The following is a 26044-nucleotide window of genomic DNA, read 5'->3' as shown; positions in this document are numbered from 1 at the left end:
CTCGTTAGGACGGTCTTACAGAAGAAAGGCTTGAACTGCGGGACATTTCCGCTGAAGTGGAAGAGTTTAAGACAAGGCGTGAAAAATAAGGGAACTAGGTATGTCCACTGAGTCTCAAGGAAGGAAGCGCCTTACCGGTACGCTTAGTTGAGTGCTTCTCGCAAAATGGCGGCAGTTAACATCTGACACGTGGTTCACCTGTGTTCGTAAGTGTGTGCGTGTGAGCCTTTGCTTGTACTTCACTTCATCTTTATCAACCTCATGCGCAGTAGCCTCCCAAGCAGATTACAGGGCTAACAACTCTAGTGATCATTAAAGAGTGCCTCCTCTTTTATTCAGCGTCGCCCCGCGCTACTATTTCCAACCCTCTAAGTTCGCGCTAACTCGGCGACATATCTCTTGGCATGACTGCATAATGTTTCGCGGGACACACACGCGCACCTATAAAGGAACATTTATCGTCCGTCAGAGTGGCGGACTATAGCAGCCGTCCATAAATATCCGAAACATAAAGTATGTGGCACACCTATGTTTCAGAACACTGGCATGGATTGCGTAGTCACCTTCTCTACGGTCCCGCACAATGCTGCTCACTCAGTGGCGTTCGCGGCACCCCGGCGTTATGCCCACTGCTTTGTAGCACCTTTCCCTGTCTCGACCCGAACTGCGGCCGGCGAGCAGAGCGAAGCTCGGCGCCCCTTTCACGGACCTGCCGCCGCCAGTGCTGGGGCTGCAGTCCCCGAGATGCCTATCTCGACCTACGCGGCACGTTCTATCGTGGATACCTCGCCGTTCTCCCGTTCGCGGGGCGTTTGAAAGTTTGGCGTGGCGTGTCCGGTACGAATTTATGGCTCCCTTTCTCTTTGCGTCTCCTCTTTCCCTCACACTCCTTCACCCTTCCAGCCAGTCAGTGGGGCCTCGCCGGCTGCGCGCGTTAAAACAAAAGAGCGTTGACCTTCACAGTCCGCGCGGCCCTCCATTACACGGCCGGAGCGGGGGGCTCCGGTTAAGCGTCTTGACCGGCGTGGTTCGGGTCAGTGCAGTCTTATCGAGTGGACTGCAATTAACGAGGCTCGCGCATTTTCCTATAGGCTACGCATCCCGCCTTTCTTTTTTCTGTTTATCGCGCGGAGAAAGGAGTTGGGTTTGCTACGCCGCCTCCTTGTCTCGTCCTGTAACGCTCCCCACCCTCTCTCTACCTGCGATTGCCGCTCCTCAATGTGTTGCGCTGTTGGTTCCTGCGTCTGTCGGGGCGTCTGGTACGGGGCGGGCGCGGTGTTCGTGTGTTACGGCTATCGCGTGGCGACGCACCACTGGCCTCTCTCCATGGGTCGGTCGTTCACTGGGTGCGAGAAGCCGGTGTGTGGCCCTACTGCATCGCTTCGGTGCATCATGTGGCGGAACCATGCACGAGGCGGAAAACAAGAGCAAAAAGAAACGAAAGAAGCGAAGAAAGTAGTGCACGAGTCAAATCCTCCTCCTCCTCCTTTCCCCTCCTTCTCTGTGTTCACACTTATTGTTTTCCTTTATTACGGTGCGAGCGAACTTCTTCTGTCTCGCCCTCTTTCAGAATAGTTTAGGAACCCTGCAAAGCGGACGTGCACCTTCGGCGCTCCTTCAGGTGTTTGTTTCTGAATGTCTTTTTGAATCCAATGTTATATACCGTCAACATTTTCGTAATGCGCTTCTGTTTCGCCAGGCACGCTTAAATGTTGGCTTCTAAAACCTTTTTTTTTTCTTGTAGAATGCAGCGGGAGCGTCAGCAACACCAACAACAATAATTGCTCACAGCACAAGCAGCGTTTTGTGCAAGCATGGCAAGGACTCTCATCACAGTTGCATAGTGTGAGGCTCTGCACAGTGAAGGCGTTCTTCCAGCACAGGCAAGAAATGCGCACGAGTACATGGTGTTTTAATGCTGTAGACAAGCACTTGAACCGTCTTTTGTTACAGCCACACTCGTTTTAAAAAAAGAATATTGTTGTTTACTTCAATGACCCAACCACGAAAAAAAGAACCTACTAGCACGTTCAATTTGCACGACATCAGCGCTGTAAATGCACTTATGCTTCACCACATCGCGACACCCATAGCGCAGCAAGGCAACTTTTCCTATTGCACTAACGAAATGCAACAAAGCACGTTGCGCAGTTCGCAACACAGCATCGCGTTCGCGGCAGTTTTGCTGAAGCCATTACCTTGATTAGAAGATGTCTGTTAGGGTATTAGCCACCGCAGTTAATTAAGCGGTGTTAAAAGTCGGTTTGGCTCTGATCTTAAGATCAGATTTCACACTTATCTTAAGATGAGTGAATAACCTTGCTACAGAAGAAGCTGACAACGACATATGCAGTTTTGAGATGTTTTATGCAAGGACATTGTCAGGTAACATCAGTTATCACTACCATGGGGATTTTGCCGCACCAGCATCATGTTAATCGCCAATGCAGCGGGGGTCTAGTAAAAAGGCAGCATCTAGATGTGCCAAGCAACAGACGCGCAGACACTCGTCTTTAGAAATTCTAATTATTTTTAACGTCCGAGTTTATAGCTTTAGACACGTTTGTGGCGTTTACACTCTTATCAGTGGCAATGCATCAGGGTTACCAATGCTAACATAGTCAAAGCTGAATTTGACTAGTTGGATACCCGTGCCATTCTCGCTCGAACATAATACATCGTAAGTTGCCAAGGCAGGGGCAGACTGGCGAAGTTACTATTTCAAAATAGTAAAGCTCAAATCATTTTGATGAGTCTCGTAACGTCAAAGTAGCAATGGCTTAGCAAAACAACCATGCACGATTTGCGAGGCGCATGTTTTCTTTCGTTTTCAGTACGATTTGCAACCACACATCGTATCTTCCGACTAGTCCTAGGTTGGCAGTGCAGTGTTCATGCAGAGCGGGGAAACTGTGCCTCGTTCATTGTGGTCGGGGTTAACACATGTGCGGGAAACCATAAGCTTTGGAAGTGGCCTGTCTCGTGCAAACAATCAAACTCGGCTGAAAAAACAGAATCATGCCGTGTTACTTTCGACGCATGCACATGCAATATTGGCATGGGGTACTCGGCCCTTTGCTAAATCGCTCACTTCTTAGTAACCACGAAAAAAAAAACGCTAAGTAGTACTTGATCATTTCGTGCTCGACTTGATTACCAGTACAGCTAGCCAGAGAAAAAGAAGAAGAAAAATTATGATGTCTTGCCGTTCACTCCTGCCTTGTAAGACACTACTCTAGCCACTACCAATAATGCGTGTATTTTTTTCAGCAAAAAAAAAACAGACTTAATAATCCTGCTTGCAACGCTGAGACGATACTGTATATGAAAGCTAAATGAGCTAAGAGAGGTTTTGAAGTACACATGGACTTTATAATGGTGTTTTTAAGTCTTGTCTATTAACCTTTTAAAGCAAGAGTGGAGCTCATCTTTTGTTTTTAATTTGTGATCTTTCTGCAGTCATGCGCAATCTAGTAAGTCTCACATTCTTTGCGACTAAGAATATCATTATCTGTGAATGCTTGATGACGGCGCTTCATTTTTTTTTCAATAGACCTTTTCTATTGGCGCATCAGCAGCTGTTTAGTTTATATTAATAGCGCTGATTTATTACAAACAAACTCTTAGAACTCCATGCTAAATTGGTTATGACGGTGCAAGAGGACACTTCGATTTTCTTACTGATGTTTCTTCAGCCGAGCGATTTTTAATACAGCAGGCAATTGACATGTGTCACACGTGCAACCAGCGGCACATCAGACCTGTGTGCCGTGCCAGGGAGGTGAACAGTGCTCAGTAACCAGCTGGTGCCAAAAAAAGGTGACATCAAAATGCATGCGGTTAGTAATGGGTGCACCGCGGAGGATACAAAGCACGGGTGCACCTCGCCTCGGGGACCACAACGCTTGCAGTTTTACAATCTAAGTTCCGCATTATTTTATCCTGCTGAAATACTTAAATTCAGTTCACGTGTTTTGACTTGTGCTGAACTTATACTCAGGGTCATAAAATTTTCATTTTGCTATTGAAAGAGTAAGTTACGGTAACCAGCCATCAGTTATACCCATTCATCCCCATGTCTTAAACAAGTACAGGTGGACCTCGTTATAGTAGCGCGAATGAGAAAAATCCTGACATTGGGCACTAAATAGATGAAAGCTGTCTTGAACAGCCGTTGAAAGACTAACAAATTCCGTCCAACTGCTTTTTGCTGGTTGAAAAATCCGGTATAAATTTCCAGCACAAAGTGACAAGCCGCAGCACTTACTGCGCCATTCAACTGATAGCGTCTAATGAGTGACAAGCCGCAGCAGCTACTGCTTACTGCACCATTCAACTGATAGCGTCTAATGATAGCAGGGATGTACCCCATGTAGTCACCTGAAGCTCTCACAAGTTCCTACCTAGCCTAAAGCTGTCTCCTTGTGGGAATCCATGATGTACGCGACTATAGCACATCCTTCCAGCTGAAAATCTGGAGCGTGCGAGGTCTGCTACCGACCCTTGAGGGCAAAGCGTGTCGGTGTTGCAAAAGCGTTGTGCTCCCGCGAAGCCATCCATCCACGCAAGACACCGCCCAGGACAGGGGAAGACCCAAAAGGTCGGCACAGGTATCGGGCCCGGGGTTGGCCCGCACAATGACACCAGGGTAGGGTGGTGCTCGGGGTGAGGGATTCACAAAGTGACACCGCAGGCCGCATTACGTCCCTGAGCAGATTGAGGATGTGCGCAACACATGTTTACGGCATCTCTGACTTGCGGAATTTTACCAGGCGATATCTGTCTTCAGCTCACTGGGCTAAGCCCAAGGAATGCTGTTTTTCATCTGTATATTGCAAGAATTACGTGCATTAGTCGCAACTTTTCAAACCTGTATTTGTTGCTTTTAATACAGGAAAATACCCTTTACTCGCTTTCTAGCCGTACAATTGATTGTTTATTGTCATTAAGGTCATTAATAGATCGATTTTAATATGTCGCTGGCTTTTTCCTCTTGTGGAGCATCACGCGATTAAACAGCCGTACATTTCTTACTTAGTCTGTTGAACATTAGCGTTAACGTTAACACGCTACTTGAGAGCTGTGTTTTGCAAACATGTTCCCTGACGGCGCTCGATATTTTCATCAACTAAACTTTAGTTTTAATTAATTTCTTAACGTGTACGTTCTAAGATACAAGTGTGGAAAGTCAAATTTTTGTAACCAGAAACAAACAATAGACAACTGGTCAAGCTAAGCGTAAAGAGAGGTGTCGCCATCTACCATCGCCGCTAATTACTACGACAAAAATAAATCTACATTCCGTCACGATCGCGCCATTAAACCTGCAGTAGGGCTTTAACGACCACGCGATCTGCTCAGGGCGTAGGGCACACGCAGCAGAGGTTTTCCACTAGTCCCCTAGGTGCGAGGAGGTGCTGGTGACCAGGTGACCGTGGGGTGTAAGGGGGGAACAACACAGAAGGAGAAGAATTTGGAGGTTCGTTTTTTTTTTTTTTTGCCACCGCTCTCCGGGGTTTCGTGCGTGCAAGGGAAGGAGGGTGGGATCCACCTAGGTTAGTCGAAGAAGATACGTGCTTCGTGGTCCGTACCATGCGCCCCCAAAGTGTCTTGCCGCTCGGCGGACGTACCAGCCGGGCAGGAGATGTCGGGGCAGCACTCGCCGGGCCGCTTCGTCACCGTGCAGTCGTCGCCCAGCTGCTTGACGTAGGGGCACACGCGCAGGTAGCACATGAGCATGCTGCTCACGCACGTGCAGTTGAGGCACGCCTCGTTCGTCTCGATCTGCTCGCCGTTCTCGTAGTGCTTCAGCATGAAGTAGCAACCTGCGCCAGAACGTCCGCCACGGCAGGTCATCACCACCACCCACACCTTGGGGGAAACCCGCAAGAGGGCGCGCGCCGCTCTACCGCGAGCGCACATCTATCTATCTCTTTCTATTATCCTGCTTCCCAGCCGGGAACAGCTAAAGCTTCTGCAGTCATTTATTTCTATCTTTGTCCCAGCCGGTTACGTGAGTGCGAAGGGAGTCTCGTCACGTACGCACCCAGACCAGTTCACCTGAGCTAGCCCGCTCATACCTAACTGTACTCCTCCGTTACAAGGACGTGTAAGTGATTCGCTTGGAAGACTCCGTCCATGTTGGTTCGGTGAACCGCGAGCGTGGTAAAACCCGGAGCGTTTGTCGAGTCCATGGCCTGAAGCGCGATGTGTCAACAGATAACGTGAGGATTCTTGCATTGTTCGAGGGACTGTAAGGACGCTGAAGTTACCACTGGGTTCGCCTGTGCCGGCAAAGCGTTACTGAAGACTAGGGTTTACTATGGCACAAGACAATTACGGCGTGGGACCGCGGGCAGCAACATTGCACTGACGTCACGGGCGTAGCTAATTTCAGCGCGGCATATTCATGACAGGCACTGGTTTTCGCCATTACGGCACCTTCAGAGCGTGGGAATAGAGTGGGGTCTGCAACCGCTGCACAACCTGAGCTTATCTCTACCAGTGGAAGCCTTCGAACAAATCCGCACTTTCCCCGTCTGTTGTCCTCGCTCGAAGCCGTTTTTCGGCTCCTTTCTTGCACTCATTATTTTGTCTTTGTTCCTTGTTATCTGCTTTTATCACCTATCGTCGCCTCACCTCACTTTCTGTACCTCGCGACTTTAAATCACGAGGGTGAAAAAGTCTCCATTGCATTCCTTTAAGCATAGACGCCTCCATCTGTCTCCCTGCAGTTGCGCTAATTGCTCCGAAGACTTTCCGGAAGCCTTAAATTTCCTTATGCGTGTGTGCAAACCTTATCATTGTCCACACTCTACTTCTTTGTGTTACGTTTGTTGCTGTTTCGAACAGAGCCGAGACAAACTGTTGGCTCAGGTCTCTGACGCTTATCCCAAACTTTACGAGTCCATCCGCTTGCGTCACGGCTTAACGTCAAACGAGTAAAGCTTCGTCCTTCGGCTTTCATGAAGCCGCAAATGAATGAGCCTGCGACGTCGTTTCTTCCCTTTTTTCATCTCACTCTCCTTAATCTCGCCGCCGTCAGCGAGAGGTTTTGTGAAGCTTCAAAGACCTGTCAAGATGGGGACAATGGCCAGCAGAATTAATTAGACAGGCACGGCAGCCGGTCGCGCTAGTGACCGCTCAAGCAGCGCGGTGGCGCCGCCACCTGACGACGCTCGCGCCCTCTTGTGTCATTGTTTGGGAGGCCGCACACCTGTCGTCGCGTGTCCGGAAAGTCGCAGCTGCACTCACTATATATAAGGTTTACAACTCATACGTGCGTTGCTTAACCCATAAAGTGCTGGCTCCCAGCAGCCGAGAGCTTGCCAAATCACGTGGCAGAGGGGATGTTCAGCGCCGAATGTATGAGTAATGAGGGGGCCTTGCCAGTTCATCCTCACTCGTGAATCGCCTAGTGGATTTATCTTGAGACCTTGTTACTTTCTATGGGCGTTCGGTCTTTTCTTCGCTTCGCTTGTCGCAACTAACAGCAATCGCTTTACAATGTGTAATCAAGGCACCAGAAAACCTTGCACTGAAAACTTTCACTTGTGTCATAACGAAGGTGTGTTCATGAACTTGATAATAACCGCTTGAAGTTCAGTTTTCAGTTCCTGCTATAAGAACAGCGCAGCAAGCGTTTGCCTCTTGGCTAAAACTTCTCCTTTGCAAGCAGTATGATCCAAGATTCAGCTCAAGGCCAATTAGGTTTTACCCAATTTTCACATCATTTTTGCAATGATTAGCTCAGTAAACTTTATCGGGATCCATGTTCGGAGCGCAAAACATCAATGCGTTCATTTGCCATCGGGAGGCTAATACTTTTTTAAGTAAACATCAGCCTGAATAATCCGATCAGTGAGAAGCAAGCAAGGCGGCTATGGGGCGCATAATTATCCACTGGATTCTAGACTGAATTCGTCACCTAATTTTCCGCTTCTACCTCCCGAATATCTTCAGCAGCTTCATACAATTTTTAAGTTTGATGATTTCTTATCACTTTAGTCGTGGTCACTGTCTTCAACTTGTGATATTCAGAATTCGCTTAAAGGGCTGAAATCAAGTTTCCCGATTGACTATGTCCCGTTAAGCTGATAACTGCAGCTTGCTTGCATATTGTCCCTCATTGCTCGAAATCGAGTCAGAGATAGATTTAGCTCGCAACAATAATTTCGAAGTAGCTACAATAAAATAAAATGAAGGATCGCAAATTAAAGGGCTGCTGGAAGAAATAAATTTTTCAACCATTTTATTATACTGCCGAGAAGTCAGTGCAATGTATGCCTTTTAACAGACGTCAGCCGGAGACGGACTCGCACAAATAACGCCCCCCCCCCCCCCCCTCCGTTTCCAGTAAAACCGGCCGATTTCACTTTCTCAAGAAAAGCTCAACCGCGACACTGGTCTCTGGTTACGCGCAGCAACCCTCCTCCGGTCTGCTGCTGCCTTCGCCCGGCCCACAGTAATCCAACCGCTCCCGCCGACGCGAGCACGTTTGTGCGAAGGCGATATCTCGCATCGGATTGTGTTCTTTACCAAGAAGGCCGTTAAGCGTGTAGAAAGCTGTAGAATTTACGACGCACAGAGTCACGAGTGCCTTCACGTTCGCAACAGATGAGATATCAGGTCCTTCAATAAGCATAAACCGCTCCTGGCTGGTGCTACAAGCTGCGCATGCATATTTCGCAACTGCCTCCACGCCGACGACAGAAAACGCCGGCAGCGATATAATGTTAGCTTTTGTTTGCCTTGATTCCTAGAGGGTACTCGCATGTCGTTTCTAGATATCTGGAATAGACGTACAAGTCATCACTTACCCCTGTCACGTGGAGACCGGACTTCTGATGAGAGAGGAGCTGAAAAAGAAAGAGAAAAGAAAAAATACTCTGGTAAGCATCCAATTTTTAAACATCGATTTTCCATTTCCAGAACCAAGAGCACAATGATGCCGTTTGCGCGAAATTCTGTTGCGTAAAAGAGATGATGGAATTCAGCGCATTCTGTACATAGCCTCACTCACGTACTCACTCACTCACTCACTCACTCACTCACTCACTCACTCACTCACTCACTCACTCACTCACTCACTCACTCACTCACTCACTCACTCACTCACTCACTCACTCACTCACTCACTCACTCACTCACTCACTCACTCACTCACTCACTCACTCACTCACTCACTCACTCACTCACTCACTCCAATCAGTCATCTGCCTCCCATCAAAACCAATGGACTCTAGTCAACATATCAGTGCATAGACGAGAAGAAAGCCGCTTCTAGAACTGCACAGTGCAGCTTTCTCTCGTGGAATGCGCTTGATGGAACGTACCCAACCTTTCGTGCATTCTGGCTTTCAACTCTGCTGATTCGTTTCAACAAGGGATTTTGGCATTAATAATAGTCGCGCAACACGATGTTATTCCAAGCAGGCAGCTTCATCCTAGAAGTGACGGATAGCTGGAACAGCCTCACGATTTGTCGGCCTGCAGATCAACAAATCGCGGTTCTCGTGCACAAATCATCCGTCCCCAGCAACGCCAATTTTCTTTTCCGCTTTCTGTAAGAAGGGCGTTAGCCTGCGTGTCCGTGTTAACAAAGCAGTCTCCACACGCAGAGGCTTAGTTTGCTGCCCCCAACTCGAGCACGGATCAGGCCGATCGAATCGCCTTCCGCGCGGGTCTGCGAGCCTGTAGGCATTCCTTCAGGGCCCGTTTCAGCCGATGCGCGTGCAGGTAGGCGGGCTGGCAGGCAGGCCTGCCTGCATGTCTGAAAGCGCCCAATAAAAGGGCGGCCAAGTTGTCAGACAGAACTGTGGGAAATAAAAGAAAAAAAAGGCGGGGGATTCAAGGAACCGCGAGGTGATGCCGCGAAACTTCACACGCGATGCCCCCTTTCACTCGTCTCGTTTGATCTTCTAAATAAGGCTCATTACCGGGAGGGGGGAGGGGGGGGGTTGTGTGTGAGCGCGCGTGTGCACACAACATATACATACAGCGGCCTCCACAGCGGAGCCGTCCGTCCGGCCGTTGTTTGAGTGAACAAAAGAAAATGAAGCGGCCTCGACTGCGGCAGACGGCGGGGATGTTCCAGGAGGGTGGGGTGGGGTGGAGGGAGGTAGGAGGAGACGGGAGACGACGCAGGCTGACGGAGGAGACGCGCGAAGCGCTTCCCCGCGTGCTCCTCGAGCTGACAGGCTGCTGAGGGGAAAATTGCTCCCTTCTGAAAAATCCCTGCTCTCGAACAGTGGACGCTGATAGATCTTGGTGGCGGCGGCGGCTGCGTTCCGCCAGACGTGGCGAGCGGCACCTTGGCGGTAAAGTGCCCCGCCGCCGAGCGAGCAGCCCAGACTTGCCCGGGTTGTTGAACCCTTCCCACCTCGTCCCTGCAGCACGCCTGCCGCCGCGGCGTGTGCGAGTCCGGCGTCGGTGCTCGGTTATCTCGTCGTCACCACTGGCGGAGCACGTGAGGCACCCAGAGTGCGATGATGCCTACGAGGCTTACGTGTAACGACGATGCTTCGGTATGCGAGGCATTTGCTCCTGATTTCTCGTATTAGGGAGCTAGCTTGAACGTGTCATTAAGACGGAGGGTGTATTGTGTCCGGCGTTGTGCTGCTTGTTACTGCCCGTCCGTCCGCACAACCCCACCCCTCCTTTCCCCCTTAGTTGTCGTCAAGACCTGCTTAAGGGAAGGGGGAGGATGCTAGGCTGGAGAGAGGCGGGTGAAGAGGCTGAACTGCTGTGACGATTTTGACTGAAATTTCAGGGATGGTTCAGCTTCTTGTTGTTTGGATACATTATAAATTTCATTATAATTCCCTCGCTCCCTTACATGCAGCATAATTTTCCTTTTGTGTATAAGGTAAAACATGCAAGCAAGCCGAGGAAACGGAGGTATGGTGTTTATGAACCGCGACAGGCGTGGGCACTGTAGCCTCGTGCCAATACCTAACAACACATGTTCCTCCCACAGCCCTACCACCATCACCCGCTTAATCGATGTCTAATACAAGATTAACTGGTTAAGATTAAGCAACATCTGCAGTTCCGAAAAGACCACTAGCCAGATCGGTCTGCTCACTGCACCAGAGTCTGAAAACTCCGCACGCTCCTTGAGCAGCAGAAACAACCAAAAAAATGCTCATTAAACGTGTTCCGGTCAAGTGTCACTCCGGCTTTTTACAGTGTCAGAACGTGGCGACGGCCCTCCAGGCTTTCTCGAAAGAAAACTGTGTACACCTACAGCCGGCACCCGCATGGCTGGTGGCGAGCGCACGCGGGCGTTCGAGCTGCACGCGCAGCAATTTCCACAGCGACTTCGCGGCGCTTGCTAAGTGCGCCAAGAGAGAGAGAGGAGGAGGAGGAGGAGTGGAAGAGGAGAGAGAGGCTAGGGCGCCGTGCTGCGGCAGGTTGCTCGTTTTGGTCCACTGCGTCCTCGCTGGGGCCACACGCGCCCGGAATGTGCGCTACCAATGTCTTCGTGCCTCCAAGCAGCAGCAGCAGCACGCGCCCGCTCGCGCGCGAGCGCCCCCCCCCCCCCCCCCTTTCCCTCCGTGCTTGCTCGCCTGCCGCATAGCAGTGCAGCAGCGATGGAAGGGGAAGTGTTGCCTGCTGCTCTCGGTCTTCTTCTTGTCTTCGCTCTCGGAGGTCACTGTCGAGGACGGAAGAAGAAAGCGCTCGGCCCCGGCCTGTTTACGGGCCGACCGTAATAACCTGCTGCTGCTTCCCTGCCTGCGCGCTGTTTGCCTGTTCGCTCTCTCACGCACGGGGAAGAAGATGCTCTGGGGCGCCGCTCGTTGCCGCTTCCGGGAGGGAAAAGAAGAGGGTGGCGGAGGAGGAGGAGAGGGATGTGGAAAAGAAAAAACAATGGCGGAATTGAGGCGAGAGACAAAGAGGCGCGCGGCCTGTCGTGCGCGGAGTGCGTGCTTGTGTGTACTTGTGTGTGTGCTCGTGTTTAAGGGTGAAACGGAGGAAAAACAGAAGAATGCGAACGTACTCTTTCAAGTGCGACCGGCGTAAGGTTCAGAAATCAGTTTGGAGAGCTCTCAACGGCGGATGAGAAAGGACTAAACATTTAGTTTCACCTCGTCACCTGCGTTTGTTACATGCGCCAATTGTTCTGCGTTTGATATAGGTTTGGTTGGTTTGTGGGGGTTTAACGTCCCAAAGCGACTCGGGGTCTATGAGGGACGCCGCACTGAAGGGCTCCGGAAATTTCGACCACCTGGGGTTCTTTCACATGCACTGACATATCGCACTGTGCATGGGCCTCTAGAATTTCGCCTCCATCGAAATGCGACCGCCGCGACCGGTATCGAACCCGCGTCTTTCGTGTCAGCAGCCAAGCGCCATAACCACTGAGCCACCGCGGCGGCATTGTGTTTGGTATAGGCGCCACATTTTGATGAAAGTAAACACGAGTGTTTTAACTACGTAGTGCCCACAGAGTACACACTTTGCGGTTAAAGTGAGGCATCTTTGAGTATATTAAATATCTGGCAGTTGTGAGAGCCCTGCACACAAATGCTGCAGCGTTGCATAGTGTTATGACATTGAAATACGAGAACTTAACGTGGAGAAAACCTTAGTTTCCTGTTGTAGGCGCCGAACTTGTCTTCACATGACCTCCAGGAAGCTATCAGATGCTTGTATTCGTGGCGAAAAAGATACACTTTGTTCCCCAGGCCTCACATTCTCACGTGGGCCTTTTTAGGGACACGCTGACCTTAGCGAGGCTCGCGCACCCTTCACGCAATTATACGCAGGTGCGTGACCGCACTATGCAACCGACCTGCGAGCCAACCCGCCATGCACAAGACGCCGCAAGTCGATTTCTCTTTCTCAACGCACGCGGCGGATTCAATTTCGCCCCAACCTGGCGGGCCGATTTCCGGCTGCGCCTTATGGGACGTGCGCATGCGGTGAGTCACTATAAAGTACGTAGGAAAGCATGAGAAACACTTTTTCGCATCCGCGATATAAATCTTCGCCGGAGCCGTTGTTGGGTCCCGCCAGCGTTCGGCAAACCGCGCAGTTCGCACGAGGCGGCGGCGGCTACGCGGCGGGGAGGATGCGGTCAGCGCCGGGTTGCGCAAAGGCGGTTAACACATTCAGATTATGCGCGCGAACCACGCAGATAACGGCCGCGATAGACGCAGGCCCCGACATAGCCGCTCCATTGTGCATGCTGGGCGCGTCTCTACGGCGCGATTCTCCTCTGAACACGCCGCCGTGGTCAGCGGGTGTTTTTGTTTTGGGCTCGTTTCAAACTCGAGCCAAGTGCGCACTTTGGGACCTCATGCAGAGAGGGAGGACCGAGGATAGACGGTGGTAAGAATGAGAGGAGGGTGTATAAGCAAGAGCAAGGAAATGTACGGAGGGGAAGTGAATAAAAGAAAAGGACGGCAGAGATGTGGAACCTGCGAGCACCATAGGGTGGCTGAGAGCATGCGGAAAACTAATCTGCGGTTAATTGAAAACAAAGCGAAAGCCCACTTGCCTCAGCGCACCCCCCCCCCCCCCCCCTCTCTTTTTTTATCTGCCTTTCTTCTTGCTCCTTGACCATGCGGAGCGTGACCGGAATGGAATCCGCCCACGGAGCACGTGGAGGTATCCGGCACTCCGGAGACGGGATCGTGTCGCTCGCCAATCGGAAGCATCTTCGGCGTAAATATCGGAGATCTAGCGGAGATCCGAGCCAGGATAAGCGCGGGACTTTGCCAAGTGTCTATCTGCCCAAGAACGAACAACCGAGACGGCTTCCGCGCGCTCAACCTACGCACGTGTGGGCATGGCTGTGGTGCACTCCGGACCATGCGACGTATATAACCGTCCGATAGACGCCTTCACGTGGAAACTTCGAACTGCTTCTCTACACATAATCGAGGGGAAAGTAAGCGTCGTAGCAGAGGCAGGTTGGAATGTGTGTCAATCTACAAAACAAAAGATTCCTCAACTTGCCTCTGAAGAGAGACCACGGTGAATTACAAGCCCGATGCAATCGCGACCACACGACGTCGGGCCCAGGTTTAGGCGAGAGTTGCAAGGCAGGCACTTCGTGCTCCCGTAAGCCACACATTATAATTCGCGTGACATGCCACTTCCGACTGATAGGATCTTGCTAGTTCTAGAAGTCGACTATAGGAGGCTGCCGAGCGTATTTACAACCTGTCGATTTCGACGTTGGTGCTTCGGTGGTACAGTCGCTCGCGGTCTACTCAACTTTGCTCGCTTAAATGCGTAGCGCCCTTCCTTGTAACGCGCGTTACAAGTGAAAGGGAAGCACACTGTGGGAACGTGTCGCATTCGATTAAATTGATTGCCAAGGCCGGTCGTTTTTCTGGCGGTGAAGTTTAGCGGCACTTATCGTCGACCAAGGATGCGAATATATATAAAGAAACAAATTGTAGGATATCGGGCGTCTGAAGCTGAAGCTGTGTTTTAATGGTCACCTATATGAAGCAGTAGTTGTTGTACCTTGCCAGTTTATCATTTGCGTCGTTATAGTGGAAGGTACACAAATATACACAGCATTGGAGTTCTTACAAAACATTTCACCGAAAGATGCGAAATACTGAGGACAGACTGTTTATTCTGAAAAGCGTTTAAGCAGCACATTCGCAATCGTTAGCGTGGGAACCCGTCTCCGAGGGGTGTCCGCCCTGCTTGCCACTAAATTATACGTTTTCTTATCGCGGCCTATAGCACAGTATATGTTAGCAGGCTGCACTTTGGTTGTGAACAATATCACCTCTTCTCTCCCCCCCCCCCCCCCCGTTTGTCGGCATTTTTGCTACTTATGTGCTGTAATTAACAACGCTCCCCCAAATCCTTCCAAAAAATTCTGTAGACAGTCTATAGACTATCCATAGACTTTTGTCGATATAGTCTATATCCAAATCTTAGACACTACTCTATAGGCAATACAACTGCGATAGACAGTCTTTAGACAATCTATAGACTTATGGTCATACACTTTTAGTAGACTTTTCTCTATAGACAGTCTATAGAATATGAATAGAAAAAGGGAAATATCTCTAGGAAGGCAATAGAGTCTATAAAATGTCTATAGGCAGTCTATCTAACATTCTTATAAGGGAATAGCCATTGTTTGCTTCTTATGTGTTATAATTAAAAACACTGCTCCATTCAAAAGCTACAAGGGCGACAGCGTCTGTCCTTTAGCCTCTAAACAAATCGCTGCACCAACAGCGGGTAAAAATATTGGCGATAAGCAGCAAGTAATGTAAAAAACCTGTCTGACAGTTGGAGCCCTTTATTGTTGAGGGCCCCTTTATCGCTCGCTAAGAGCGGAAGCGGCCAAGCGAGATCCGCTAAAGCATCTCGCTTCCTCGTGCCTCTCTCGCGTCCTGTTGAAAGCAGCTGTCGGCGGCAGCAGCAGCAGCACCGCCTGCGGAGGACCACTCCTGCCGGAGTCGGAGGAAAATGGCTCGGCCATTTCGTATGTGCGTTCGTGCAAGAGGCGTAGACGTTCCTTCACGCAACATTTCACCCTGCCTTTTGTGGCGATTGGCTTTTAGACGCATTCCTTCACTTTCGATTGCATCACACGCGCACTGACGCCCAGGAGCAGTTCCTTGCTCCGCGCCTTTCTTCTGACTTTTGGGGCCGCTGTTTCGTCTATTCTGTTCCCTTCTTCCTCCGCGGAGGTCCTTGAACCGTTCAAGTCATCGCCTAGGCAGATGACCGCGAACCATCGACCAGCAGTGTCGTTTGCACGGATGACGAGGCGATGGGCGAAGCACCGAGAAAGCAGCTGCTCACGCGAGGTGGGAGAGGTGGGGAGAGAGCGAGCGAAGGAGCAGCGTTCGAGAGGTGGAGATGGAGGGCGAAGGAGAGGCGTTGGAAAGCGCGCAAGGCGCATCGCTTTTTTTTTTAGATGCGCTTCTCTGGCCGTTGATTGAAAGGAGCGAACTGGAAACGGCGTGCGCAATGACACCGGGCAGGGCATAGGCGAGATGCGTGGCTGTGGTTCATCGCTGGGCTGCCGTGATGCGATTGCAAGCTGGGCTCGGCTCGCGGGCAAGCTGGGCAGGTTTCGAAAGTCGAAAAATGGGCCGGGCCGAAATGAGTGGCCCTGTGCGAGCACACAGGGCTGAAGCTAAGAACCACCGGCGATTATTAGAATGCTGAAAGAAAGAAAGAAAGAGAGTAAGAAAGAAAGAAAGAAAGAAAGAAAGAAAGAAAGAAAGAAAGAAAGAAAGAAAGAAAGAAAGAAAGAAAGAAAGAAAGAAAGAAAGAAAGAAAGAAAGGATCCACTACCAAGGGTGTACGTGGGGAAAGAAACCGACCAAGTATGAGGAATAAAACGTAATAACAGGTGTCATTGCTTGCAAGTCTTGGAAGAGCGAGGTGCTCAATAGCATGCGCACCTCAACGTAGGCTTCCTGTTCCTTCACAAAAACTACACAGCAAAAGCAAGTGTTTGTTTTAAAAGCGGCGAGGCCGGGGCTCTGCTCTGCCCTGTAAGAGCGCTCATGCATCGCGGCTGGCATCTCTCCGTTTCCTCCTCTCACGAGTCATGAAATTGTGGAAGCAAAACAAGGTACTGTATGTGTTGGCAGGAAAGAGAAAGCGATTTGGATCAGATGTAAAAAAAAAAGGATCCCGGGCGTTCTAGCTTCGGCAAGTGACCATAGAAAGAAAAGGGGAGTATGAACACCTCCCCCCCCCCTCCCCCCCCCCCGGCCTTGCCACCGTTACACCGCCGATAGGAACCTTAGTGATAGCAGTGGACACTGTCCTTTAGCAGGGCAGAATGGCGGGCCCGTTAGTATGGCATGTTGGTATGGCATGTTGGTATGGCACGTTGGTATGGCACGTTAATTGGTATGGCATAGTCCATATCTGCCGCATTAGCTAAGTCAGTAGCTGTGGTTAATGCGGCAGATACGGACTATGCCATACCAATTAACGTGCCATACCAACGTGCCATACCAACATGCCATACCAACGGGCCCACCATTCTGCCGCATTAGCTAAGTCAGTAGCTGCGGTGCCCACCCGCCGCGGTGGCTCAGTGGTTAGGGCGCTCGACTACTGATCCGGAGTTCCCGGGTTCGAACGCGACCGCGGCGGCTGCGTTTTTATGGAGGCAAAACGCTAAGGCGCCCGTGTGCTGTGCGATGTCAGTGCACGTTAAAGATCCCCAGGTGGTCGAAATTATGCCGGAGCCCTCCACTACGGCACCTATTTCTCTTTCTTCTTTCACTCACTCCTTCATCCCTTCCCTTACGGCGCGGCTCAGGTGTCCAACGATATATGAGACAGATACTGCGCCATTTCCTTTCCCCCAAAAAACCAATTATTATTTAGCTGCGGTGCCCACCTCGGCTATACCTGAGTAGTAAATGGATGTTCCGCTCGCTCCTAAGGTATCTGCTTTTCAGATGCCTTTGCTCTAGTTTCCTGGATACTCCTTGCGCAGATATTCGCCGTATACCCTCTTCATTTAGCAGCGCTTGTCTCAATACGGAAGTGACAGTGCGATGAGGAATCGTAACTCGTCGCATAATTTGATACGTTCCGCATTCCTGGAACACACCAGTGCAGAGTTATACAGGAACATCCGGTTCCAGTTCCAGTAATGGGGTGGTGCTAGTATATTAGCAGACGGAAATAAATCAATCGCGTCGTTAGAAAGCTATCTACTTCACCTCTTCCAAGCTTTTCCGTGAAGTAACGCACTACTTCTCGAATACAGGAGAGTCCTAAGTACCGCACGCGCCTACAAAAATTCAGCGCAGTGCACGCAAAGAGCATTTACGTAACGACCGCTCTTCGGGCCCAAAAGACAGCGCATTCTCTTTTTGTTTTTTGTTTTCCTCACGTGTATCACAGCCTCTTTCCTAGCTTCTTCTAAGTGACTGCCGCCGACCATTGTCTTGACGTCCTATAGCTTTTACTGCATAGTCCACTATATCACTGTTGTTCTTCGCTCTGTCCTCCTCCCAACTCACTCCGCCTTTTTCAGCCAGTGCGCGTCATGTGCGATTCCTTCTTCCATCACCATTTCCACCCCCACCCCTGCCTCCGTCACCATCACCGCGTCCTAAACAGCGGCCGGCTCGGTGTCAACGGCCGAGGTAAAGCGATGCGATTCAGTGTCTAGTGGGCGCTGCCAACATTTGCGCACCCAACGTATCAGTGCATCCTTTTCCTGCCTCTTTCCGTTTTGCCTTTACGAAAATGGCATACAAGAACAATGTGCACAAAGCGAGAAGAGATGCTTTTCTGGCGGGAAAGGGGGAGCAGTGAGGAAATGGCAGGTCTACATACGGGATCGCACCGTGACGTGCGCGACTTCAGGGCAAGGTCGGTGGAGCGAACCGCCGCGGCATCGGTATTCTGGGTGCGGATCAGGAAGCCATCATCTAACTGCGGGTCGACACTGCCGCCATCGGCGTCCGTCAGGCGGCAGCAGTGGTGTGCGCTCTTTGAGGCGCGTCGCGCACAGCCGAGCCTTCTTATTACGGTTGATCGCTTTCCTGTTCTGCCACTGCCGCCCAAGGTCGGACAACTCGCCCCATAATGCAATGCGGGCTCCGCGTAGCGGGAAAGCGGCTGCGTAGGTTCCTGCCCGCTAGAGCAGGCCTTGAAGCCGCGCTCACGTCTGTTCGGCTGTCTGTATGCAGTGAAAAAAAAAACAATTCTCACTGTTGACTTTGTTTCTAGTTTTAATATCCGATGCATCAGAGCGTGAACACGTACGTGTCTCTGCCCGTCTCGTATTGTATGAATTTAGCTTATGCTCAGTTTATGGACGTGAATGCATCTTATGGAAGTGAGGCAAGAGTTTAGGAACCGAGCAGCCTATGAGGCAGCATTCTCAATTGCCTGACTCCAGAACGAAATGAAAAAAACAGCGCATAGAAAAGATACGCTGCTATCTCGTAGCTCCCTCTGTATTTGACGTCTTGCATTCCGACTGAATCCATGCGTGACATGACGAGCACCTTTCAGCCAGAGGTAGCTTGCAAGCTCCACGAATTTGACCGCGGGAAAAAAGAATTCGTCGACTGCGGGCCGCCGTAGAGGAAGGAAGCAGGCGAGGGGCTTGGTAAGCATATACTAAGAAGTAAAAGAAAAGCCTGCCGCGCAGAGACCGGAAAATGATGCAAGGCCTGGCGTGCTGATCAACGTGCTTCGGTGCCAGCCGCACAGAGGCCACTGTGGAAGGGCTAGGAACGGTTCCTGTGACTTCCTTCAACATAGCGCCACCGTTAGGCCTCGCGAACAGCGTTAGTGTGACGGCGAATACAAAGTGCATCCTCCCAGCATCAGTGTATGCAAATGCTGCTGGCCTTTACGTGGTCCCTGTAGGTCATGTGATTTGGATACCCTGACTTTTGTCATTGGTGCGCTTGACTGGATTTGCTCTCCATTTGTCCTGAACCGCCTTGTTCAGCTTCCAACTTGGCGCTTTGAATGTTTGGTACCGATGTACCCTTCGCTTTTAGTGCCTTCATGTTTCTTCAATTTCCGCCTTTTACTGTTTGGGCCGCCGCGGTGGCTCAGTGGTTATGGCGCTCGGCTGCTGACCCGAAAGACGCGGGTTCGATCCCGGCCGCGGCGGTCGAATTTGGATGGAGGCGAATTCGTGCACGTTAAAGTGCACGTTGAAGACCCCCGGCAGGTCGAAATTTCCCGAGCCTTTCTCTACGACGTCCTTCATAGCCTGAGTCGCTTTGGGACGTTAAAGCACATAAACCAAACCTTTACTGTTTCTGCGCATTGTCCCTTGTTCATGATGGGACTACGAGACCTTGTTTTTTTCTTCTGCTCCCTCCTCGTTCTCGTCAGTGTATACTTCCTGTTCGCAGGCACGTAAAAGAACAAGAATGTGCGAGCTTGCACCCAAAGACGGCAAAAGACACCGGCGCGGTGGCGGCGGTGGCCTTGCCACCTCGTTAAGGCTGCAAGCCGGGGGAAGACGATTCCGACTCAAAGACCCGCCGTGACGTCAGCTAAAAGCGCGTTGTTCCTATGTTCTTCTTCTTATCCAGCTCAGTTCCTTCTCTCGATTCTCCCCCCCCAACCCCCACCCCCTGTCAACCCCCCTCAACTTCACTTCACCCCATCTCTCTCGGCTTGGTTCCCAACAAAAAACGTTCGCTGCTCGTCGACTCCGCTCGCGTGTTTTTGCGCAAACTTCCTCGGTCCTTGGGCAACGCGGCAGCGACGCCGCGGGACAAGCGTGACCGCCACGTTAATAATCGCCTTGAAGGATCGCGTCGCCGGTCAAATGTCAGCCGCGCTCCGCTGCGCGCGCGCGTCCCGGCGGCTGCGAACGGTGAATTGATGACTCAGCCGGTTAACCGCCGCGGCGGCCCGTTCGTCGACTTTACAGTCGCGCGCTTTTCACACGGCTGCCGGTGGTCGCAGCGTGCAACAAAGGGAGAGAGAGAGAAATGATCGATTTCCTTCGTTTTCACGAATGTGATTGCCTTTTGTCGTTCGCTGGCGTGAGCTAGCTAGCCCTTGCGAAAACTTCTTTAGACAGCCTATAGACTGTCCATAGACTTCGGTCTATAAAGTCTATAGAATCTTTATAGACGACCCCTAGAAAACAGTCTATACGCAAAACAAATCATATGGACAGTCTATAGACAACCTATAGATTTATGGTCATACACTTCTAGTAGACTTTTTGTCTGTAGACAGCCTATAGACTATGAGCAGACAAAAAGATATCTCTATATCAAGGCAATAGAGTCTATAAGAAGTCTATAGACTGTCTATAGACCATTTTTAAGGGAGGTATCGGAATTCACAAGTAACTGCCGGGGGAATTGAACGGAGTTGGGCTTGTGGAGGATGGTATACAGTGTAACTAGAAGCAAGCTTGAGACGATGTCACTTGTGCGATTGAGACCACATCGATGGCGTCTCTCTCGGCACGCTGGTGTACAAAATACGACGGCGTAAACAACTGTTCGTTGGAAAAAACGTGCAACAGAACACGAGGGAGAATTGAGGAGATAACGAAGGGACGGTTCCGTCATTTTTGCTCCTCTGAGTTGCGTTTCGCCCATTTTCCTTACGAATAATGGATGAGCGACTGGCTCCACAAGCCAGTTTTAACCAGTGTCTAACTATGAAAACAGGAGGGCAAGAATTTTTTCATCCCCGTGGGTCACAGTCGAAGACTGCGGCAAAAGAGCGAGTGTTTCGAGCCCATACAATGATTCTGAGATGGTGGATGGGTAAAGGGAGTTACGTTTGGGGTGAGAGCATTGTGTCTCGTTCTTTTTCTCGCAGTTAATTAACACGACATCGCAGTGATGTGCCCTGTTTGAAACATTAAGGCCCTTAGTAATCGTCGATAAGTATTTCGTTGTGTCCGTCGAGCTATATTATAGCAAAAAAAAATGGCTTTAAGGGCTACAGGCAATAGTGCGTTGGGGACTAACTGCGCTCCCACAACAATTGGTCTCTTGAAATGCAACCATTGTTTCCTTGGAGACTAAATGCAAAGGAACAATAGCCGTAGTTAGTCTTCCTATTCGCTGACATTTCGTTCAGAGAAGCGAGAGGTGCAGCTAGCTCCACTGCGCCAGTTTTTATCTTCTTTTCATTCAGAGGACTAGGATCTGGCCATTTTTTACTTAGGCGCCCACCTCCCAGCGTACCTTGCGTTGACTAGCATATTTACTCCCGTTGACTGCCGAGTAATAATAATAATAATAATTGGTTTTGGGGGAAAGGAAATGGCGCAGTATCTGTCTCATATATCGTGGGACACCTGAACCGCGCCGTAAGGGAAGGGATAAAGGAGGGAGTGAAAGAAGAAAGGAAGAAATAGGTGCCGTAGTGGAGGGCTCCGGAATAATTTCGACCACCTGGGGATCTTTCACTGATTGCCGAGTGAAATCCGGTTTTTCCGCTTCCGATAAACTGCGCCGAAAGCGACGCCAGTAACCTCAGAAAAAGTCCCCTTGCAAAGTCACCTTTGCAAAATGCACGACGCGCAAGTGGCTGTCGCAAAGGCCTGTCTCCGTCCTCGGACACCGGCTCCGCTTCTCGTATATACCTGGAAACGTGTAGCGACAGCGATACAAGCTCAAGTCAAATTTGAGTCCCCGCAGGCTAACCACAGGCTTCGCGTACCGTTTGACGTGTCCCACTCTCTCACACTCTCTCCCCTCTGTCTACACGCGCCGAAGAAGTCACATCCTGTTACCGCTGCTTTCGGGCTTCCCGTCACTCATTGCTGATGTCCTTTCTCCCACCGTCGAGAAAAAAGAAAATCTAGACGAAGAGAAAGAAGAAACAAGAAAGTCGCAAGCATCAAAGGCGGCAAGGCGTGCTTCGGTAGCTACTTCCTTCATTGTTCTGAGCTGTTTGCGCATGTACATGCTGGCACGAGCATCCCTCTTCAATCGACAATCGGATAAATTGCGCGCGAACGCGCCTTATGTGCTGCCTGTTCCGTTACGGGCTCTTCCCAGAAGGAGCAGCAGCCGCTACCGTAGCGTATAGCGCTGCAGTTTTGCCTCTTGTTCCGCCTCCCCCCTCCCCCCCCCCCCCCCCCCCTCTCTCTCTCTCTCAGTCCTACTTGGTTTCCCGAGACTTTTTTTGTTTTATTTTCTCTTTGCCTTCGTCACCGCGCAAGACGTGACGGCCGCTTGGCACGAGGATATGTACACAAGACTGCCTCGTCTTCTCCGATTCGACTGAATGGGCGGGCACATCCGGAATGCCGTCGTGCATACGCATTCACTGTGCCTTACGCACTGCGTCCCGATTACTCCGGGGAGGGGGGGGGGGGGGGGGTAGAATGCCTCTGGAGCGCTTTTAGTGGCTTTATCGCGTTGGATCGCTATAGTCCCTGATGGCACACAGGGCCGTGGACGTGTTACTCTCTATTTAGTTACGACATGCGCGCGATGTAGTTAGGCTGGTTTTTGAGAGTCGTGACGTATGGCATCGGCTGCCTGCGCACTTCTCCTTTGCGTTTTAGAGGGGAAGGAGGTTGATGCATTGCAGGTTTGAGGCGAGAAAAGATTGCTCAGGAGATCTCGTCAACACTATTTTAATGGTGGTGGCGGCCTTTTAGTGGGGCACTGTGCACAATTTTAAGCGTCAGTACGCTAGCACCTAACAAAAAAATGTCATAAAATTGTAAACGTGTTTCCTGGAAAATAAAGGCGTTTATTATTGTTTTTATTAAAATGGCCAGACGAAACATCGACTACCAAAACAGTGCTCAAGAGAATCTGCTCCAGTAGGGCAAAGGAGCTGTTTTGTGAGTGCTCCTTGACAGAAGGAACAGACGAACAACAAGCGCCATAGAAATCAATGCACACCCCTTTCTTGTTGTCGCTAAGCCTGGCGTAAAGCTAAACTTATGATTATGTTTAACCATCCTCATTTAAAAGTGTCACTGTTCTTCAGCGACTCGAGCCTGACGAATCAAGTCGGATGAAGCAAACGTCCGAAATAACTCAATGCAACGCAGATAGTTGGTATCTCCCGAGGCTTAGAATAGTGGCGTAGAAGCTATCTCACGAAAACGTGGGCTTAAGAACTTGCAAAACATGTGTTCCTTTATATCTCTCAGTGAGTGCCTCTTATACCAAGTGGCGACCTTTCTCGATTAGAGAGAACAAACCCGCTCGTTCTAAAGAAGCCATGCATGGACCTCACGTGCACAAGACACCGAATGCCGCACTTTCACTGTTCGCCCACAAAAAAGGGCAGCGCAAATCTCGCGCAACATTCCGGGACAGGTGAATCCGGACAGGAATTCCAGGACCACGCGAGCCAGGCACTCCTTGTGTACCGACGGTCACGTTCTCCTTACGCAATGGTGCGGCTTCTGCTGCTCCTGCCTCTGGGGTGCACACACTTGCTGTTGCCCATCCTGGTTTCAAATCCGCGTCCCCAGACGATCGCCGACGCTGTACGATGTGGCCGAGTGGTCCATTTATCAAACGGGCGTTACACCACCACCCCCTAAGTCCCTGTACGCCTCCCCTCCTCCTTCCTCCGTTTCCTGAAAGGCGTGCCGCGTAACGAGGACTCGAACGCCATTCCTTGCCGCGCTTGTAGTTCCTGTTGTTTGCTGCCGGCGTTCGGCTTACCTGTGTAGCATCTCAGCGTGAGTTGATGGAGAAAGCTCCACGCGGCCTAAGGGCGCCGACCGCGGGGCGTACGCGAGCGCCCTCTGGCTTGCACTTTCTCCGCCAGAAACTCATCCGTCTAGGCGTCTACAACGCTGCCCCCTATTCCAACCCCCCTCCCCTTAAACCCGCGCGTTACAACCCACCACGTAACGCTTGAACACTAGCCGCCTCATCGTGCACAAAAAAAAAAAAAGCCTAAAAGGCGCCGCTCCGCCGCGCCCTCTCTCGGCCGACCCCGGCGGCGGCGCGCCTTCCAAAATACACGGCAGCGCGCGAGAATTTGACAAATGGCTTAAGGCCGAAAGGAGGATGAGGGCAGTTTATGTTTGTGCGGGCACGCTTGTAAAGCTACACGCAAAAGCGTTATTCGCGCAGGTTGCGAGTGGTGTTGGGTCGAAATGGACCAGCAACACTTTCACTAGCTTTCACGCGCTTTATAATTACGAGTCTCGCCTTCCTTGAGCACCGTATATTGAGGCGTTATTGAATGCGTTGGTCCGTAACAAAGCAGGTGCCTGGAACACTTTCGCTGATTTACACCAAGCGAAGACGGCCAGGCAGTGCTGGCAATTACGTAAGTGGCTGGCAGTTACGTAAGCATTGCAGTTACGTAAGCATTGCAGCGGCTACTCTTTCCTTGAATTCTTGTTTCTTCCTCCCTTTCCATTTTGCCGACTGAGGAGGCGCTGGATGGGTCTATGCCTCCGGCGCATTCGACACACGTTCACGATGTCGAGGAAGATTTATGGCGCCTAACGTACTGTCCTGTCTCAGGCGGAAACAAGTGCAATGCGCAGTTGGTCAATGCGCAATGCGCAGTGCAATGCGCAGTGGGCAGTTGGTCGACATTGCTTCTTTACACATGCCTGTGCATATTTGGATACTGCAAGTTGCGCATTAAAAAACGTGGCCTGGTGTAGGCTTATCCTCGATGGGTCAATTCCAGTTGCATTCTCGGGGCAACGATGACTTCGAGTGTTGAGGTTCCTCCAACGAATCATGGTGCGTACCGACGACGGTATAAGGTGTAAGACGCTATATCCTGTTTTACCAGCTTTATCCTGATTTTTTTTTTCGCTGGCATCGACGCATTCGCCTATTTCCCAATGCTCTCGAGAACTGAATTCTGAGTTAGTGCTTGTTTCTAGCCCCGTTATGCGCACGACGACTTTCTCTTCCTTTTTTTTTTCCTCTGAGGCAATCGGCATGTCTTGTTTTCGTCTGCGCATTCCTGTCTTACATGACAGAGCTATTCTTAATTCTATCTATTACCCTGTAATTTTAATCCTCGAGTTGCTACGTGGCGTTATAATCTTCCAGTTCCACTCCCGGCATTTTTATCAAAGCATCATCATAACGAACATCTTCTCACGTGTTGTGATTACTACTTAACGTTTGAGGTCTAAATCGCGCCCCGTTTGAGCGTCTGCAAGCATCGTTACATGTCCGTCTGCAAGCCGTTCAAGTACTGGCTCTTGTTTCGAGCATCTACTGTGCTCTTTTAATTACCTTACATCAGTACAAACATAAGAGACCAGCGCAAAAAAAGACGCGTCCAAAGGAACACCGAAGACAGGACAGCACCCGTCATGTCTTCAGTGTTCCTTTATACGGGTCTCTTTTTGATGTGGTCTTTTATGTTTCAAGTATGAGCCAACAAGCCCAAAGTAAAATTTTGATAGAGGATCCATGGCTTCTTTTAATATTCATATATTCGGTACGGCAGACTCGCCGAGCATATAGCATTTTCGATCTTAAGATTACAACGAATCCGTCGCAGGCCTTATGTCAATAAAGAAAGACGAATATGTCAATAAAGAAAGCTCGAAAGCAGGTACTCATCGTGGCTCTTGAAAAACCGCCGCAAACCGCCTCTCAAGCTTTCCAAGCTT

The 26044-nt window shown here is 50.5% G+C and overlaps 1 protein-coding gene across 2 annotated transcripts in view; it reads right to left on the bottom strand.

Moving 5' to 3' along the window:
- Window positions 1-26044, bottom strand: part of tnc (tenectin) — a 131330-nt gene that overhangs the window by 35116 nt on the left and 70170 nt on the right. The window contains exons 3-4 of one of the 2 annotated variants that reach the window (XM_077653770.1): window positions 8820-8858; window positions 5592-5825 (exon numbers count right to left, since the gene is read on the bottom strand). In XM_077653770.1, coding sequence (XP_077509896.1) covers window positions 5592-5825; window positions 8820-8858 — 273 coding nt within the window. The remainder of the gene's footprint in view (window positions 1-5591; window positions 5826-8819; window positions 8859-26044) is intronic. The other variant, XM_077653771.1, reaches the window with a different exon arrangement.

The sequence above is a fragment of the Amblyomma americanum genome, chromosome 2, assembly GCF_052857255.1.
Source record: "Amblyomma americanum isolate KBUSLIRL-KWMA chromosome 2, ASM5285725v1, whole genome shotgun sequence".
NCBI lineage: Eukaryota > Metazoa > Arthropoda > Arachnida > Ixodida > Ixodidae > Amblyomma > Amblyomma americanum.
Note: the sequence above shows the minus strand (reverse complement) of the source record. Positions and strands in the feature narration are given on the sequence as shown.